Source organism: Palaemon carinicauda, chromosome 27, assembly GCF_036898095.1.
Source record: "Palaemon carinicauda isolate YSFRI2023 chromosome 27, ASM3689809v2, whole genome shotgun sequence".
Taxonomy (NCBI): domain Eukaryota; kingdom Metazoa; phylum Arthropoda; class Malacostraca; order Decapoda; family Palaemonidae; genus Palaemon; species Palaemon carinicauda.
The window spans coordinates 59,294,572-59,314,572 of NC_090751.1; the positions used below are offsets into that span (position 1 = coordinate 59,294,572).

The following is a 20,001-nucleotide window of genomic DNA, read 5'->3' on the forward strand; positions in this document are numbered from 1 at the left end:
ATATATTATATATATTGTAGGTAGTTTCGATTTAAGTTTGCTTATAATTTCTGTACAGTATAGATAAAATAAGAAACACTGTTGAAGCTTTAAGTCATATTTTCTTCATTTAATTTTTTCTATACACATTGCTCAAGTTTACTCACTTAGCTTTTTTATAAACTCCATCAACATCAGAAATACTCTTAAATTCAAGTATTCAATTTTGTTTTTATTTCTTCTTATGTACAAAAACTGATTGTTTTGTAGTGCAGAACATAAGTTAGCAGTTAAAAGCAGCAAGTACTGCTTTTATTCAGGTTTCCGTATTCATAAAGTTAACAGAATTCGTGGATTACTGTATGGTGCCCTAATGCCCTGATAGCTTCTGATGTTAATGTCGTAGCTTTAGATTATAATATTGTCTAGCATACGAACTATCAAGTGATTACAGTGAACTCTTAAGAGCTATTTGCTGTAACACAGTATTCTATTCAACGCATTTTATAGTCTCATCTATGGAAACTAATTGATATCTATTAATAAATGAACCTAACTTAGAATGGTGCTTCCTATGTAACCTCCTTATATTAATAATTTGGTTGTAGAATACCAGATTTATAGAAATAATTTTTTAAATCTATTAGAAATCCAACCTAAATTTTGAAATTCATAGTTGGGTAATAAAAGATGTTTATGGAAAATATTAGTGACCTGTAAATGGAACCTATAGCCATAGGTTGTATATGATTGAAAATGCTTGTCATTCTTGATTTTGTTTTGAAACATGGTACAGTAAATTGTACTGTATAATAAGGATCTAAATTGATCCATCTGGTACACTGGAGACAAAGTAATTGTGCAACTGCTTAAGATCAAGATTTTATTGGTGGGTTTCCTGTTAAAAGTACTAATCAGGAATATGAGAAAACTTTTAAACTGAATTAAGAACAGGAAAATGTACAATCATGAACCTTTTATGAGCAACGTGAGAATGTGCATTGATGTAATTGCACAAATGTTGCATGCATGGAGTATTCACTAATTAGATGTATAAAGTTTTTATGGTACCAGAAGCCTTATAGTTATTGGAATTTTTTATTCCAAAATTATATTGTGGCTCTTACATAGAATCACAAGTTTTCATAATGAAAAGTTACTTTATTATTAAACTTTGAACACTGGAAATGTTTTAACAAGCTATTGTATTTTACTAAAAGGCCAAAGCTTATTGAAAAAAGAGAAACTGGAATTTTTAGTTTATGGTAAAAGTCACCGCTATACCCAAATTTCAAACATCAGGCAAGTATAGAAATGATAAATTTTACTATTAAAATCCTTTTCATATTTAATATAGATGATAATTTTTTTTGTTGCATCTATGGATCTGGTGAAAGTTTATGATAAAGTTGATAGGGAAGCAATGTGGAAGCAGTGAAGATTTAATATATAGGCAGTAAAGCAGCGTTAGGATTGGAAATGAAGTAAGCGAGTGGATTTCAGTGAGAGAGGGGCTGAGATAGGCATGTGTGAGTCGCCTTGGTTGTTCAATTTGTTTAATGATGGAATGATGAGGGAGGAATGCTTGAGTATTGAAACTGATAGACAAGAGTCATCATGTGTGGGAGGTAAATCAGTTGTTGTTTGCGGATGTTACTGTACTGGTTACAGACTCGTAGGAGAAGTTTGGTTGGTTAGTGACAGAGTTTGGAAGGGTATGTGAAAGAAGGAAGTTGAGAGTTGATGTGGGTAAGAGTAAGGTTATGAGGTGCACTTGAAGGAAGGCTGGTGCTAGGTTGAATGTCATGTTGAAAAGAGAGTTACTTGAAGTAGATCAGTTTATATGTGCTTGCGGTCTGTTGCGGCAAATGGTGGAGTGGAAGCAGATATACGTCAGAGAATGAATGAAGGATTTAAAGTGGTGGGGGCAGTGGTATAGAATAGAGGATTAGGAATGAATGTAAAGAGAGTTCTGTATGAGAAAGTGATTGTACCAACTGTGATTTATGGATCAGGGTTGTGAGGAATAAAAGGGATAGAGACAAAAATTGAATGTGTTCGAGATGAAGTGTCTGAGGAGTATGGCTGATGTACCTCGATTAGATAGGGTTAGGAACAAAGTACAGTAGTGAGGGTGAGAACGGATGTAAGAAATGATTTACCAGCTAGAGTGGATATGAATGTGTTGAGGTGGTTTGGTCTTGTAGAGAGAATGGAAAGTGGTTGTTTGCTGAAGAAGGTGATGAATGCAAGAGTTGATGGGAGATGTACAAGAGGAAGGCAGAGGGTTGGGTGGATGGATGAAGTGAAGAAAGCTCTGGGTAATAGGATAGATTGTAACAGAGGCAAGGGATCATGCTAGAAATAGGAAGGGATGGCGAGCAATTGTGACGCAGTTCTGGTAGGCCCTGCTGATTCCTCCGGTCGCCTTGGTGACCGTGAGGTAGCTGCAGTAGGGGATTCAGCATATGAAACTTTATTTGTGGTGGATAAAGGGGGAGGGTGGGCTGTGGCGCCTTAGCATTACCAACCAAACTCGACTAAATCCATCGTCAGGCGGGGAGGAGAGAAGAGAGGAAAAGTCCACTTTAGTTCCTCTTTTGTTCATGTTGTTTACCTCTAAAAATTGGGGGAAATACCTTGGTAAATAGATAGATTAATGTGCTATTGACATATGATCAGCACAGGCATAATTCTACCTCAAAACTTCACCTGATGTATAATCCCTACATCTGAAAAGAGAAGGGACAAGAGTATGACTAAATACATAATATTACTGTAATACCTAGACATATGATTATAATTCACTCCTAGACCGAGTTCGAAAGTAAATTTGCTCTTATCTCAATTCAATATTCCCATTAAAATAACTGATAGAAATTTAATCTGTTCCATTCCTCTAAAAACACCCAAATTAATGATAAGAATGGAAAAACATGTTTTTGTTTGCTATTTTGAGTAGACATAAGCCAACTGTACACACACACAAAATGATATAATAAATTATCACTGTGATATGAAATAAAATGGGGTTTCATCATGAGTTCTTACCTTTGAGACAGATAATAGCAGCTAACAGCAGTGTATGCCAAGGAGGGAGAGAGGTTGATGGTACCCTATTAATACTGTTCCTTACACATAGCGTAACAGTTAATCTTGAAGTTACCTTAACCGAACTCTGCTTATTTTTTTGATATTTATTTACTTTTTTCAATCGTCGATGTCCTCCGCTTATAATGGCTTTCCAACTCACTCGTGCGGGCACTATGCTTGTGTTTCTCAATAGTTTCATGCTTCATCTCCGTAGTCATAATGCGTATATTTTCTTTTCACTGCCAACCTTACCACTTGCTTTTGTAGGACCCATCAAATATAACAAAGAATGTTCACAAATACAATGAAAACCACGTAAATAACGAAAACATAACACAATATGTGTAAGTCAACGACCACGTGAACTGAATGAGTGATGTGGGCCTAGAACGCTTCCAAGCGCTTGGCTATCGAGAGTAAGCTTCTGTAAGTGGGCTCATATCTTAATATTGTTCTTGTATCTCTATGCAAAATTTTGCTTGGAGTTTGGCTCATCATGGAATGCTCATACGTTGGAGCTCTAGTATGTCGAGGTATTACTGTACTAGAAAATACTGATATATTCATCGTTAGTTTTCCCTGTTTAGGAGTATAAAATGGGTTAGTTCTCTCTGTGCTTACATTTTGTATGTATTGCCTGAATTCCTTTCTGGTTTGTCTTTATTTTTGAGTTAAGCACCTATGCTATAGTAGAACCATTTTACAAGCGAACTTCGAACTCATTTGCGGCGTTGCTGATTCTCCTTAATCCCGATGCCTTCGCTTCACTAAGAGAAGGGAAGGAAAGCGATAAACTAGGAGATATGACATACACGTTGCCACATCTTCACTGGGTCAGTTCACCGAGACCTTTGGTCAAATCTTATTAAATGCTTGAAGATTAGCTTCCTCATTCATTGCCTCACAAATAGCCTTCCTTAAACACCATGGAGAGATCCCCGCCTCGTGTTCTTCACCCAGAAGAAAGAAAAATGGCATGCAATGTCTATCAGTTTTTTTAAATGGAAAAGGGATAATGAAACTACAAAAATTTTGTCCATTAATGAGATAAATTCTAAAACAATACAGTCACCAATGTAAATATACTTTATTAAACTTAGTTAATTAAATCCTTTATAAAGAATCCCATCTTTTAATAATCAATCAGAATTGAGAAATCAATTTGATATCAAAATTAAGGTTATTTCTGTTAGTGTGATAATCTTGTTATAACAATTTTGCTCCTTGTTATATCTAAAGAGTTTCAACTTGTCACCACGTGGTTGAAAACGAAAAGAGCGAAGGAAGCAATTTAGGGAGAGTATCAAATTAAAAGATTATATTCTTAGACTGCTCAAATCTAGGTGAATAACTTATTAGCTGACTCTTTTCTCCTTTTCTTGGCTCGCCCATAGATTAAAGCGGTCAAGCCAGGTGTGCTTTAAAAATGACCCAAGAGAACTGGCAACGCCGCAATTGGGCTCCGAGTCGCTCCTAAAATGGTTTGACTATAATTAGCATCATTTCCATACCCATATCTTCAACTTCTGTTGATCACCCATGTGGTGCTTAATTCATCTCTTTTAGGTCTCGGGAATGTTTTTCATTTTCTGAGCACAGTTCGATTATTACTGATAAAGTCATCCGTGCCTCAGCTCTTCATTGTCGCATTTCTTGTAAGTGGCAGTCTCTCCGATGTTTGTGGAAATTGGATCCTATTCCATGTAGCAGCTTTGTTGTTGCTTTTCCTTACTGTCCTCTTTTCAATTGTGGTTTAACAATTTCAAAAGCACCACCACTCTCTCAAGTAATTATATCTCAAGTAAGTAGTAGTGATATCCATTAAAGGATTTGAACTATATTTAACTTGCTGGTTACTTGATACTGTAGGATACAACACCTGTAAGACATTTTATGAGATTACTGTATTCAGACTTGACTATCATGGATGGCAAGCATTAGTACTTTGTCCTTTATCATTATTAACTTGGAATCTGTGACCTTGTCAACTTAATCAGGCATTAATTTATCATCATCATTATTAGTTTTTATAATAGAATTTGTAATCTGTTGAAAAATAAAGACCTTAAAAGTCCCGGTAGGACCTTCATAGTCTCTTTACTAGTGTGTTGGGAAATTTAGTTTCCTGGCTTAAGGTTTGAATGAAGTTTGCTTGTTTAATCAAGCTTGATTACCAGTAAAATTAATATGGCTTTGTTTTCCGGCTAAACTTTCTACACGAGACAATTTAGGAAACCAAATATTTCACAAAAGAAATTGAAGGTATGGATTAATTACCATTTGAGGTTTTTAGTTCAACAGGTAAAATCCTTGCAGGGTCTTCTCCTAATCTAGGTTTTGAGTACGATAGTCAAGATAGTCCTGCATATATCTGAAGTAACTTCTTAGGGTAAGCCTAGCTTCAATGGTAACTTAGTAAAATCCCTTTGTTCCTCCAAAGGTATGGTTCTACTAATTATGAACTAATCAATATTATGAATTCATAACATTAACTTGAGGGAGCTATTACAGAGATAAGAAAAATACTTGCCTTAGGAGCATTAAATTTTTTTTTTCTATGGTTACACTATTGTTAATACAAATTGAGGAAAATTCGATTAGTTCTTCAGGGAGCCTAGAAGAAAAGGAAGTTCAGTTGAGAAGAGTAGAATTTTCTGCTTAGGTGACAAAGTGGTATACATACTGTATTGCACCAACAACATTCATGAATCCTCATGCAAAGATATGATAAATTGCTGGTGGGAAGAAACAATTCTAGCATAACTTTCTAGGGAATTTCCTAAACACTGCCATCAAGGGCAAAAGTACATAAAATATACTAATGACCCAAGTTGGATGTGCTGATGTAGCTGGAGATATCACTATATATATAAGAAATTTTATATGTCTCTTCCTGTCTCTATAGCAGAAATATATGCAGTGGTAGAACATGTCAAATATATTTTAAATGCTGGATGATTTATGGAAAATTTTGTCAACTGATTCCAGTGATGTAAAGCTGGTGCATTCTCACCTCCTGGTAAAAGAAGTGCAGTATTGGCAGGTCCTTTTACATTCACACAAACTTATCAAGTTGAAATTTGTTGTGTACTAGCACATGCAATTGTGAAGCAGTGTCGATAGGCCCTGCTGCTTCCTCCGGTTGTCTGGTGACCACAGAGATAGCAGTAGCTGGGAATCCAGTAAATGAAGCTTCACTTTGGTGAATAATGGGGGAGGGTGGACTGAATTCCTCACCAGGTTGGCGGGAGCAAAGAGAAGAAAACTCCCTCCTCCCCTTTTTCTATGTCTGCTATCCCCCAAAATTGTGGAAGTGTCTTGACAGGTAGACTAGCAGATGCAGGGATAAACAGAAACGAGAGAGCAGATACAGCTATTCAAGAGGCTATGGGACTATATATTTCAATATTTTTATCCTATGGGACAGCCTATGCTTTCCTGCTACAGGAAAGTTACGAATATCACTACATTGTGCTCTTACCCTACTAACAAAGCTCCAGATGATGAAGGTCTCTTGAGGGAGTGCTGCATGACATCTGACTTATACTGTGGCTGGGATACTGTTAGACATGATGCCGGTAGTCATTCTCGCTAAAGACAACGTGAATTATTGGGGACCTAAGATTATGGCCTTTAGCTCCATGAAATTTATAAGATTACAGAGCGAACATGTTGAAGAACATAGAGGATTGACTTTAATATATACTGTACTGATGGCTCTAAATCTGATGCTGGCTTTGGATTTGGAGTACATAGTAATGGTTTTAATTGTAGAGGTGCACTTCCTCTAACAGCTTCCATATTTACTACCGAACTGTATGGCATATTAACCGCTTTTGAGAAAATAGCGTTGGAGAAGGAGGGTAATTTTACAATTTTTAGTGATGCAAGGAGTGTCCTTCAAGCTTTAGAAGTTTTTAATTCTAGTAACTCTCTAGTTTTAAAGATTTTAGAATGGCTTTTTATTATTGGACGAAGAGGTATAATAGTTCCATTTTTTGGGGTTCCAGCACATGTAGGTGTGTCTGGGAATGGGAAGGCAGATTCACTGGCAAAGAATGCTGCATCCAAGTTGCTGCCAAGAAGTTATCCCATTAAGTATAATGATTTCCTACCTAACATCAAGAAATTGCTTTGCAATAAATGGCAACAGCACTGGGATAGTCTAGATGGCAATAGAATGAGAGAAATACCAAATGTCATACCTCCTTGGAGGGATAACATGATGCCCCGAAAATGGGAGACTTCTCTTTGTCGTCTCCGTATTGGTCACATTCGGTTGACACGAGTTTCTGGTGAAGGGCCAACACCAACCGTATTGTGATGACTGTTTAGTACCTCTAACAGTGAGGCATTTGTTGACCGAATGCCCCAATTATAATAACTTAAGTAATAGATATTTGTTTGAGGCTCGAGGTGAGGGTGGCAGGTTCATCCTTGCCAAGATTCTTGGACATGATGTGTCCTACTATGCAAGTGGCATTTTTAGATTCATTTCAGAAGCAGGTCTTTTGAAAACTATCTAACTTTTGTAATGACATTCAACTTTTATGGTTTTAATTGAATATTCTATATATATATATATATATATATATATATATATATATATATATATATATATATATATATATATATATATATATATATATATATATATATAAACTAAATGATATCGGCGTCAATGACCTTAGATGTCAGGATGCCTGAAAACTTTAACTCAATCAATCAATCAGAGCTCCTTTTAGGACTAACAATCTGGTGCCTGGAGATTCAGGTGTTGAGGCCCTGGCTAAAAGTATCAACATCTAGGGAGTCATGAGAACTGGAATAATGTTTTGATAAAGATTGAGCTTATTCTGCTATATCATATTTCCTCCGTACCTTTTCTGAAGTTGGAACTAGCCTTTCACTGTCTTGGATTGGAGTTCTCTTGCTTGGGAGTACACTTAGACATGCTGTTCTATTTTATTTCTCTTCCTTTTTTTTATTTATTTTATTTTTTTAGTTTTATGTGAAGGATTTAATTTAATGTTGTTATTGGGCTGGGAATATTTAATTTTGATTGGTTATTTTTCTTTTGCAGTGTATTTCTTAACTTGTTTCCTTTCCTCACTGGGCTATTTTTCCCTGTTGGACCCCTTGGGCTTATAGCATCATGCTTTTCCAACTAGGGTTATAGCCTAGCTTGTGATAATAATATATTATTATTATAAATTTCAGAAGCTAATGATCATCTGATTAATTTAATTTGAAGGGGATCAGACCCCCGAACAATCTTCTCCATTGACACAAAGCAACTAACTATTACTTAGTTACTGTATTTCCCATATCATAAGACAATTTTTACTGAAAATTACCCCAAAAAATCACCCTGCTTCTGAACACTTAAGATGAAGTTCTATAGGGGAGTTTGACAACCCTCAAACACCCCAGTAATAACATACAAAGACACTCGCCAAACAAAATATAAACCTACAATTATCATTCATTTGTAATAAATAAATCTATAATTTGAATGCACTTTCTTTAATATTATTGAAGGTAACAAGATATTTGTTTTTGTTTTGGTGGTCAGGTGATGACTAGCCAATGCCATCTACATGCAAACATGCCAACATTTGGTATCTCATTGGTAAACATGGTAATCATTATATGGAAAGTGAAGTGGGTAAGACAAGTTAATACTTGAAGATTATTAATCTTAGACACAAGGAAGTAAGGGTTACTGGTCCTTAAACTAAATCATGTCAGAATGTGAAGTAGTAAGCGTAAGCATATTGATGGAGATAAATATCAACATCCCAGCCAAAGCCAAGATTAACTTGAAATACTATCAAATTTGGAATGAAATGGTTAAGCAAAAAATTATCATGAAAAATATGAATGAATAATGAATTTTACTGAGAATAATCTGCCAGCTTAAGGGGAGTGTTTGAGCATTTTTTTTCCATAAATAATGCCTGTGTATTTTGCATGAATCAGTTTGAAATTTGGGCATGGGTTAGTTTATGAATAGCAAAAAGATTGATATTCATATTTTCTTTGCACCCCCACCCTTTCACTGGTGGGGGAGCCCCCCTAAAATTCTTAAGAAAAAAACCCCATAACTATTGAAACCTAAGAGCTGAAATATATTTGGTAGACAGATATTAGATTATATAAGATAAAGTAAGAGAGCACTTTTTCTTTTTTATAATTATATTGTTTTTTATCATTTTTTTTTTCAATTTTTGAAAAATCTTGGAAAAAAAGTCCCAGAATTTTCTTAGGAACAAATTGAAAAAATCTCTTATTTTCAAGGAAAATTTATTTAGCTTTCATTTAATTTTTGTTTCACTGAGATCGGTGTACTATATTTGTTACGCCTGAGTTTCCATTTCAAGGTCGATCAAGTATAGTTTTGAGAAATTGGCCTCCAAAGTTTTGGGATGATATTTTTTGCTTGTGTGTCCATTTATTTGCTTGTCATACATTTTGAGGGTTTTTATAACAAATTCTATGTGTTATGTCATATTTGTGCTATTTGTGATCATTACTTTATGTATAATGCATTATATATTATATATTTAGGCTCCTGGTCCCCCTCTTTCCTCTCTTGAAAAGAGTATTATCCAAATTTGGGGGGTGTCAGAGATGCCTACGCTTTCTCTCATGGAACGTAGATGTTTTATACATTTTTTTTGGGGTTTGGCATTGTTTCTTCATAAAAAGGATGTGTTTAAAGCAAAAAGAAATAACTGCAAAAGGAAAAGAGTCAAAACATGGGAGCAGTTGAAATGATGTATTGCAGATTCGAGTTCTGAGCTGCTACCGGCAGTCAATCGATATTGTTGCTTCACTCAAGCACCTCTACATTATTGCCAAATCATAGTGTTGCCATATACAGCAATGGGATATTCTTATTTGATAGCTAAATTGAGATTATTAACGATAAACTGAAGTTACCATTAGATTATACGAAAAAATGCACTTTTCTCAATGGTAGTTGGATTATGTTTTTATCTTATACTGTATCTCCAAAACTATTACAACTTTTTCAGTAAAATTTTTGAGAATAGAGGCAAAATGTATACGAGTTCGTATGTGAAATATCACAGGATATTTTATTTTATTATTTTTTCATCAAATGCTCCCCTTAAGCATTGATGCGACAATGATTAACTTCTGAAGGTTAATCTACATGGATTAATGCTCTAAAAGAGGAAAAAAAGTAAAAGGAGATGAAAATGGTCTAGAGTTAGGTTTATTACATTGTACTTGGCAGTGTCAAATTTAGGAAATGTTTAAATCTGGTCTCGGAGAAAAAGGGACGAAGCAAAGGATGGAGTAACAGGATGCAGCATGTGCAGTGAGTTTCCTTAATCGACTAATAACAGTCTGGTGAGATGAAGTTTTATGGGCACTGAAGTGAGGTAATGATTGTTTAAATCTTTGTGAATAAGTAAATAATGAAACAATGACTTTTCGTAAGAATTGTTGGGCCAGCTCTGTAAGAGTCGAGCTTGACTCATTGGGCTGGTTAATCTCTTTACTTTTAATAATAATATAATGATTGCAGTACACTATACTACCCATTAGCTTGTACTCCTTGAGGTGGTTCCCACATTATTAAAGTTATATAATGCTTGCAGCTTGCAATTCTTTTGAAATTACCTTTACTCCTAAATTTAGCATCACAATGGATTTATTTACATAGCAGTCATTTCCTTGTGAATTAATCATTATCAACCTATATTGTGTTTCTTTTCCCAGATGTACACTATTGTTATTTTGCTTCGTTTGATTGTGTGTTTGTTGCACCATCTCACTGAATATCTTTATTATTGCAGATTCTCCATTAGGTCCCACTGCACCAGATGAACTCTCACAGGGTAAGTACAGTACTGAATATCTTGCAATGTTATGCTCAAAATTCTAAGCATTTCCTGAGTTACTAGTGATGTAAGGCTCCGTGTATTCAAAGATTTGTTTTTTAAGTATTACACTGCTTTATAACTACAGTTATGTGTATTTTTTAAATAATTTTTGTCTTAATGAAAATTGTCTTGGTAATTTCCCAAACTGTACTATGGATATTTTCTTATAACAACTACAAAGATAATAGCTCAAGGGATGTCTTGATACTGAGCATATACATATGGCTATAAGGTTATATTTCTAAAGCTTAATCAGTTTTTCTATATTTTTCTTTGAGAAACCTATTAGCAATTTTACTGCTATTTCATCGTACAGAGTACATGGGGAAGTTTCAAACATTACTGATGTAAGCAAGAGTACTTATGCTAGGTTGTTCAGTTTTGGGTATATGTTTGTTTGCTTAAAATTAAAACATGAAAATATCCCAATTCCTAAATGTCAAGTTTTTAACTATTGTTATACAATATAGTAGTGTATTATGGAAGAATAAAAGATGTCCCACAATTGTAGTTACACAATTCCCCTAAACTTTTTACACAATGTGGGAATCTTATCCTCCAGAAATTGGCACAAGTTGATAGGGTCATGAGGGATAGACTGTACACATCTGCATATCAAAACCTAGATAGATTTATTAATGTAAAATTTCTATGGACAAAACAGTGTAAATAGCAATATTCTAGCATAATTATAGAAATACAATTGATAAAAACAACCTCTTGTCTGAACAACTGTATACAGTATTGGTAGTGTCTCATCATTATAGCATCTTCCATAAATGCCCACAGAAAGAAAGTTCTGTAGATAGAAGGTGGTTCGGATAGTGAAAATGAATTTGCTGGTTGTGTGAATCATTCAAGTTGAATCTAATAGTAATTGCAGATAAACTCTTCGATGGCATTACAAAATATTTTATTACTTCCAAAATATTTGGAGTAGATTATGTTTTTGGTTTGATTTTCTCTCGTTACCATGCTTATGCAGAGAGGTGTCTTGAAATTTACAAATTTACTTATCTTCTTGTTCAGTAATATGGCAAACATCTAGCTAGGGTGACTCTACCACTTCCAAATAGAATTTTGATGATTGATATTTTTATATCTATGCTTACCTAATGTTCATGTTGCTGTTTCTCCAGTATCTCAGTTTAATTGACAATTACGAGTAGCACTTTGAAATATTTCCATTTTCTATTGCTTCAATAAAAACAGGTCATTAAAGGAATGGAACCCTCTAGCAGCCAGTGGTAAAAAGCCCAAAACTGTTGTATCGGATACTCTTTATCTCTTCGGTTTTCAATTCAAAAATTTTCCCTCCTCTTGATACCATGAGTTAGTTGGGAGGAGGGAGCATGTATATGATCATCAGACGAGTATAGAAATAAAAATTTTTATTATTAGAATTCTGTTTATTTCTATGAACCTCCCTTGGTGTTCATATGGCTGACTCCCACACACTGTTGGAGGTGGGGGTGCAATTGAAGGAAAGGCAGTGATGAGCTTTTGTTCAAGTAATGCACAAGGTTAAGGATTACTAACCTAGTTTAGATTACTCTAAAAAACCATTTAAGGTACTCCAGATTCTTTACTAAAGAAATTTAATATACTGTATTGTAGATTTTTTCCAACTAAAGATTTATACAAAAGTTAAGATAAGTAGCTGCACTTTCAAGCATTTTATCTATTTTCGGAACTAATTCCTTGTGAGCTTCTGCAACTAAGTCTAAGTAGGAATGACATTGCACTCTTGGTTGATGAACAATTAGCACCCCATAGTCCCAGCACAAATTAGGGACCCTACCTTTTCTACCTTACAAATACAACTGTACAGCTCTTACTGGACAAAGAAAACTTTTTTTTTCTATTGAACTGCAGTGATCCAGTATTAGTAAAGGTATATGAAAGAATTGAGGCTGACTCTGTCTTAAAATTATTTTCTTTCTCTGAAGGAAGGTAAAAGATGAAATCATTCTGTTTATCAAAGCCTATCTTGACCAACAAAGCTTGTAATTCACTTATGTGTTTAGCTGATGTTTGTGCCAAAAGAAAAAGTGTTTTGGTCGTAATATACATAAGAGATAGATTTCTAACTGTTCAAATCTCATCCTTTTTAAATACTGTAAAACCCCATCCAAGACCTTTCTACTGAAGAATTTTCAATACTAACCAATCTGAACACATCCCTTATACAGTAATACATGAAATGGTTAGATTTAATCCCAAATGCTTCAATACATAATGAAGTATGGAACTGAATTCCTTAATGAGTGATTTGAATAATATGTACTGTAGTTCTAATCATGAATAGATTCCTAACTGCACCAATCAAAGTAAACCTTTAATTTTCTATGATACAAGTTATTGGTAGACAGACTGGAGGGAGTTCAAAACTCTTTGTTTTTGTGAATAAGATGAATAGTCTCCATGCAGTTTGGTGTAACATGGAGGGTTTTGGATTTATTGCCTTTAATATTGGCTATTTAAGTAGATTGAATCTGTATGGCAACCTTTTGGCATGTTCCGATAGTATGCCCCACAGATCTGTGAAATATTCTTGTGGCCAAAAAGAAGCTATTAGCGTCATCCTGCTATTTACAGAGATCCTGAACTTGTTTAGCACATGGTGAATTATGGCAAATGGAGAGAATGCGTAAGGATCCAGATTTGACCGTTCATTTAACAGAACATCTTCCTAGCTAAAGAATCTTACACAGGTGAACAAAAACTTTTCAACGCCCGGCTGACTCCACCACTTCTAAGTCTCTCGAGAAATCAACGATGTATGGATTCTTCCTGCTTAGTCTGTCAGTTCATTTGAATATTCATGGATTAAACTGTGAAAGAAGTGTGTTTTCTCCGAGACTTGTCCACATTAAAATTTTGTCTACTATCTGCTACAGAGATAGCAATCTTGTACCCCCTTGGTACAAGATTGCCATCATTTTGTCTGAAAATACCAATGCTTCCTTCCTTACTGCAATTGCTTCCTGATCTTCAAGTCTTGAAGTCTTGAATATTACTAGTAACTAAAGGCAATTGATGTGTAGTTGTGTGTTCTGCAAGGACCATTTCCATGAGATGTAAAAGGTGCATAGTTGCTCCCCACCCTTCCTGTGATTCATCTATGAACAAAGATAAGTCTGGGATTTTCAACTCCAAATAGATTCCTTCTGACAAGTGACTGTGATCATCCTACCAGTTCAGTAGAAGTTGGTTTATCATCGGTTGAATAGTTACAGCATCAAGGTCGGTCATCTTGTTCAAATGAGACTAGAAATGAAATGGAAAAACTCTCATCCACATGTGCACCAACATGTTTCAACATCTTGAATTTTTGTTGCAAAAGAAAAAATGAATTTATCCTCTTCTTGGACAGGAAAACCTGAAGATGATCTGTTATCTAAATTCCCAAATATAGTCTCTTCTGAATCAGATTCAGTAGTGACTTCTTGAAATTGACTATTATTTCCAACAGTTCTAACAACCTTAGTAACGAAACTTGCTGAATTTGAATCCTCTTCAGTGAGTCGTTTAAAATTAGCCAATTGTCCAGGTACAAAAGGACTCTTAGTCCCAGTATCCTTAACCATTTTGAGATGGAGGGCATCATTCTGGTAAACACCCTTGGGGATGTATGTCCTGAGCTCAAATCATGGGCACTTGAACTGATTAACCTTTGAATCATTGCTTAAGCCAAGGTATTTTCTTGATTTTAGAATAATTGGAATGTGAAAATATACATCCGAGAGGGGTATCGAGAACATTCAATCTTTCTGTTTCATCACTTCCTGAACTGTTGAAGGTGTTTCCATAGAGAACTTTGTAAGCGCTGGGAATTTGTTGAGTGCCGAGATGTAGAACTGGTCTCCAACCTCCAGAGCTTTAAGGGACTATGTGAATCATCTGTTGTAGAACCCAGAGAAATTGTTTATGATCTCTTCTATTGCATCCCTCTGTAAAAGTTTCACAATTTCTAGTTGCAGTAACAGCTTTTGCTATATTGGTGAGATAACTGGGATACAGAACCAGTATCTCTGATAAGGGAGGGTTGGAAGTTAGCAGGATTTGTTAGTCTTCTTTGGCCACTACTGCAGTTTTCCCAAAGGGGCAAAAAAACAGAATGACCCACTTAGTCTTCTGCCTTATCTTACAAAGGTGACTAGGATTGCAGTTTAGCAAGGGTTTACCATCAAGAGTAACTAAAGTATTTGAAGATTTTGAGACTGTGTGAGGCTTTTGAATCTGTAATGTGTAGCATATTTCCAGAACTCTTAGATTAATTTTACAGGGTAACGTTAGGTTTGGAAATGAGGAAACTGAAAGGACAGAGTATTTAACATGGCAGTTCTGGGCTTCTTACCTCTTATTGCTAGAAGGTTCCATTCCTTTGTTAAGGGCATGTTTTTATTGAAGTGAAAGAAAATCGAAAAAGTTTGATGGGATTAAACCGAGCTTCTGGAGAAGAAGGAATGTGATCATCAGAGGAGGTTCTTAGAAAATAAATGGGTTTTGTATCTATTAAAGCATTAGATTTAGATTGAGATTTGGAAAATTGATCTTGTAGTTGAGATGGGTTACAGGTCACCTTGTTAGTAAGTTTGTTATCTCTAAGCACTTGTGTAATTTCTGTATTTCAATTAATTTTCCTGAGTTTTATGTGCTATTCCTTTAAATAGAGATATGTCAATCACTTAAGAAATGCAGTTTCATATTCAAAATTTCATATAAGATTATTTTTTTTTCCCTGAATTCAAGAGGAATCAATGTAATGATTGGTCTATTATCTATTATTTTATCTTCATTCTGTTGTTGTTATTAATAGCCAAGCTGCAATCTTAATTTAAAAGGAAAAATGCTACAAGCCCAAAGGCTCCAACAGTTAAAGCAGTCATTGAAGACAGAAATAGAGGGGAATAGATAAACAGTCTCCTTCGTGTATTCACTTTATCCTTTACCTCCTTGATCTTCCACTTGACCTTGAAATATAGGGTAGTTAGATTGAATAAAGGAAAATGCACCAAATTTTGATGGATTGAATAAAGGAAAATGCACCAAATTTTGATGATTAAATTTCTAATTTCTATACTCACCTGTTCATATTGCTGTTTCTCCAGAAGGTAGGTTTAATTAACCTTTATCCATAAAATGTAAAAAGATTTCCCATTTTCTACTCTTCAATAAACAAACTTAGTAAAGAAATGAGTATTCTAGCAGTAAGTGGTAAATGACTTGCCTTTCTCTTTGTCTACTCAGTTTCGAAGTCAACATTATCCCTGTCCTCTTGGCAACACATGACAGTGGGGAGGAGGATGGGCATGTATATGAACATCAGGAGGTGGGACACAAGTTTAGGAAATCGATAGAATGAATTTGTTTAATAGTAATATGCCAAGGTTAAGATTTACTAACATGGTCTAGATTACTTTAAACAAACCATCTCAAAATACTGTTTGTAATACTGGACTCCAGATTGATAAAACTATTAAAACAAAATTGACTATAGTCTACATGTTATTTCTTAATCTAAATGATACTTAGACTAATACCAAATCAATTATTAAATGAAAACCCCTCACAATTGGAGATAGGGACGATAAAAATCAACTTAACTTTAAATTAATTAGACCCTGGCCCTGGAGCCAGTATGGGCCATAGAGCCTAGCAAACTTCATAAGCAAGCTATGATTTTTTAAGATGATGTATAACAAAGACCTACTTGGTATACCAATAAAGTGTTGCTAAAATACTCTCCGAAGAAATGTTTCTAGAAAAGCTAAGGGAAATAGACAGCCTACTCAGATCATGTACTGTATCTTTATTTTCAATCTTATTAGATTTATATATAATTCTTTGAGAGCTATTGTGACCAAACTTAAAATTATTAATATTGCAATTTTAGTAATAGGGAGATTAGAGATCTAAATTCCAAAAATCAGTAGGGGCACTATCTCTGATAACTGAAATTTTGTCCAAATAATATTGTACTGAATGGACATTACTGGACAAATATACTTACCGTATTTCTGCTGAATAATTTAAAAGATTTTTTTTTTTCTCTGAAAAAGACAAAAGGGCCAAAATTATCTAGTGTTCCCCGAAAGTTACTTTGAGAGTCAGATGAAATTTGTTGCCCAGTTTTGTGTTTAGCTGAAGATAATACCAACAAAAGGGTTGTCAAGAGCTTGTAAAGTTCAATTACCATCAAAGTGGGCTGATCTTAGTGTATTGTCAAAAAGGGGAGGCCTACAGTCAACTAGCCTTGTATTTTCTGGCTTTTTCCCAGAAGAAACAAGAAGTTCCCTTTTAGCGCTATGCACTGTTAACTAGGTTGGAAGCCATTACACCATATTATTGCAGTAGAGATACCATGAGGGAAACGTCTTAACAACGTAATTTAAATCATAGTACTGTATTGCCCTTCTAATACACCAATGTATTACCCTTTTGATACACCAAGGGAATGTGGATAATAATTTTTCAGAAACACTTCCCATGCACATTCCAACTTATAATTGCTTAACAAACCAAGGGAAGACATCTTAATAAGGCAGTAATAGGCAAAAAATCAGAAGTAGGTCTTCCTGTAGCAAACAACTTGAGAAACTTAGACTTGACTAGATAAAGAGAATGGCTTGTCAGTTACCACATACCGCTCTAGAATGCTCATTTCTTTACAAAGTGCATGTGTTTAATGAAGGGATGAAAGCGGTAAAAATTTTTAAGACGTTGAAATTTATGAATAGAGATCAATTAAACTGAGCTCCTGGGGAAGCAGCAAAATGATCATTAGGAGAGATTCATGGAAATAGATAAAACTTATTTGTATTCTTTACAGGTATGCTTAGAGTGTGACTTTGATGACCAAAAAAAAGTAGAAACTAGTTTTCAACGGATTAAACCAGCTAGTAGAATTGTTTGCTCTCATCACCATGTGTGAATAGTTTCCATTTGTAGGTAAACTCTCTCTCTCTCAACTACAATATGTTCCCTCAATATGCAAGGGCATGAACGACAAAAAGTTTTGCATACTGACAACTCGTATTTTGGGGTCATTTAAGAATTTTTACCTTTTATAGTCCAAACTAGTCTCTTTGTAAAGGAAGGGTGGGATTCTACAACAAGCAACTGTATGAGATACTATGAACTTCCTCACACATTGTCATAAACGTGACAAACAAAATAATTTTGTTTATACAGTATTTCAAATGTTTAAAATCTATATATATAGAGTGATCTGTATACCTACCATGACACTTCCCCCAATTTTGGGAGGTAGCAGAGGTGTTAAAAAAAAGTAATTTTTTTTTTCATTGTTCCTCTTTGCCTGACGAGGAACTCAGCCTACTTTGGCTGCTACTGCTAGGGTGCCACAGCCCACCCTTTCCCGTTTCAATGTCAAATGAAGCTTTATATGCTGACACCCCTACTGCCGCTACCTCAGCAAAGGCGACCCAAGGTAGCAGCTGAGCTTATTGGAATTTTGTTACATCAAGTGATGAAATATACAAAGAAATATTTTTGGTTTATAGGGATAGAAATCCTCCTTTAATTCATTTAACTGGAAATATGCAAGCCTAAGCTATAATTTTTATGGGGAGAGATAATTTCCGTTTATTTTTCTTTTCAGACTAATGGGTTATTTTTAAATGTCTTGCAAAATACTCATGAAAACCTTCACTATCTACTTTGTATATGTACAATATGCTGATCTTTATTGAATATAAACAATGGGAGTCATAAATAACTTTTTTTTTTTTTAACAAGTTATTGAAAATAATAAATTCAATACAATTGATGGTTACCTACAGTACAGTATTACATACATACCATGTTAATAGCTTGAGGGAAAGGAATGGGGTCTTGAATAAGGTAACCTATTATTATTACTATCTAAGCTATAGTAACCCTAATTGGAAAAGCAGGATGCAATAAGCCTAAGGGCTCCAATAGGGATTAATAGCCCAGTAAGGAAAGGAAATAAACTACAAGAGATGTAGTGAATAATTAAAATGAAAATTTTTAAGAACTGAAACAACATTAAAATAGATCTTACATAAATAAAATATAACTACTTAAAAAACCAAGAGGAAGAGAAATAAGATAGAATAGTGTTCCCAAGTGTACTCTCAAACAAGAAACCTCTACCCCAAGACAGTGGACGACCATAATACAGAAGCTATGGCCACTACCCAAGCGGAGAAATAAGCTAAGTTGTCTATTTATAGTAAATTTACTTAAGAGAGGGTACACAATCTTCATGCAAATTTTTAATTGTGTATTTTAACTTGATATTTGTTTTTTATGCTTGTAGCTTTCTTGCCTACTTCATAGTTAAGCTAAAACTCTTCCCTTATAAAAATGGAAATGAATATTGTTTGAATGTAAATAGTAGCTATGCTATGTAAATTGAAAGGTAGTAAACAGTATTGAGTAGGATGATTGATGTGCTTGATTTGTTTGAAACTAGAAGTTTGAGGGATAGTGGAAGAAGGGAAAATATATGTACAAAAAAATAAAGAGACAAGGATGAAGTGATTACAGCGTTTTCTTTGTCGTTCTCAAAAAATACTATATACACAGATTTGTTTTGCTGGTCTCAAAACTGGCACCAAAAAGGACAATGCCAAATCAGTTTGGTGCCAAATAGTCCCATTCCACGCAGAAACACCCCAGAGCTCGCCAAGGGTAAAATTAAGAGGAAGTTAATTTGGTGTTTATTAAATTGGTTTTATACCATCGAGAATGTTTGTATTTAATTCCGGAAGGTATAATTTATTAGGTTTACCATTATGTTATTATTAAAGCAGTTTTCTCCCCCATCTTTCTGGCTTGGAGAGAGTCTGGTCAAGTTTACCTTATATGCAAGTCTTCCATTTTCTTAAGTATAATCTTTGTCACCAATTTCTATTCATTTATAATTTTGTTTGTCTACTTTACTTGCTTTCCATTGAAGTATTTTTTTTTTTTATGTTTTCCATCTTCTACCATTTTAAAGTACAGTACAACTCTTTCA

The 20,001-nt window shown here is 34.6% G+C and overlaps 1 protein-coding gene across 5 annotated transcripts in view; it reads left to right on the forward strand.

Moving 5' to 3' along the window:
• Positions 1–20,001, forward strand: part of LOC137620736 (broad-complex core protein isoforms 1/2/3/4/5-like) — a 204,196-nt gene that overhangs the window by 72,034 nt on the left and 112,161 nt on the right. For all 5 annotated transcript variants that reach the window (XM_068351109.1, XM_068351110.1, XM_068351111.1 and 2 more), the window contains exon 7: positions 10,902–10,943. In XM_068351109.1, the coding sequence (XP_068207210.1) occupies positions 10,902–10,943 (42 nt within the window). The remainder of the gene's footprint in view (positions 1–10,901; positions 10,944–20,001) is intronic.